This window comes from Sinocyclocheilus grahami, unplaced genomic scaffold, assembly GCF_001515645.1.
Source record: "Sinocyclocheilus grahami isolate Dianchi unplaced genomic scaffold, SAMN03320097.WGS_v1.1 scaffold15229.1, whole genome shotgun sequence".
In the NCBI taxonomy this organism is placed as follows: domain Eukaryota; kingdom Metazoa; phylum Chordata; class Actinopteri; order Cypriniformes; family Cyprinidae; genus Sinocyclocheilus; species Sinocyclocheilus grahami.
Window position 1 is genome coordinate 2,733 of NW_015515656.1, and position 763 is coordinate 3,495.

General features: G+C 54.1%; 1 protein-coding gene across 1 annotated transcript in view; it reads right to left on the minus strand.

The window, feature by feature from the left end:
- LOC107579190 (retinal guanylyl cyclase 2-like) overlaps positions 1–761 on the minus strand; it is a gene marked incomplete at both ends in the record, with an annotated part of 3,368 nt that extends 2,607 nt beyond the window's left edge. Inside the window, one exon of the mRNA XM_016265047.1 lies at positions 1–761. This exon is cut by the window's left edge and continues 5 nt beyond it. Coding sequence (XP_016120533.1) covers positions 1–761 — 761 coding nt within the window.
- Positions 762–763: the final 2 nt, after the last annotated feature.

The following is a 763-nucleotide window of genomic DNA, read 5'->3' on the forward strand; positions in this document are numbered from 1 at the left end:
GTCTCCCGTATTGTCTTCAGGGCTCGCCGTGGCCCCTCCTTGTCCATTTCCATGGTAACAACCACGCCAACTGGCAGACCAAGAGCACGCAGGGATTCTGCAAGTTCATGCCCAGTCGCCTCCCACATGTCGTTCTCCACTGTTATAATCCCAACATGTGCCCAGCGGAAAAAGCGCAGCACAGAGAAGAGCACACGAGAAGACAACGGGAGCGGCCGCAGAAAGGTGGGGTACATTCCCTCATCCATGTCAGCCTTCAGACAAGCCCAGGACAGGATGCCCTTGTTCCAATTCTTTGCCAGGAGTGTAGCAGCAGTGCAGTAGCCAGGGTTTGCTGGTCCAAGAAAGGCCGAACCGTAGCCCTCCAGCTCGGCAAAGCGTGCCAGCGCTTTCGAGCTCGAGCAATCCTCATTAATTAGTGTGTAATCATACCAGTAACCTTTGTTAAGGTCGGGGTCTTTGTTTATTCGGCTCATAGCTAATCGTGCAGCTAGGTCTGGCAGGGCTTTGGAGTACATGGGGTCACACGCCCACGGTCCTACGATGGAGATTTTGAAGGTGGTGCCCCAGGCCTCACAGGGCAAGTATGATAGCATGACTAGAGGAAGGAGAAAACAGTTCCCCCACCAGCTGTGGCTGCGGAGCACTGGGGTCGAGGACACTGGACTCGATGAGCCATCAGGGTTTTTTGCTTTTTGCTTTGAGGTTTGTTTTCGTCGTCTCTTTCCAGCAAAGGACTGTTGCCATCGTGGGTGGTGGGACT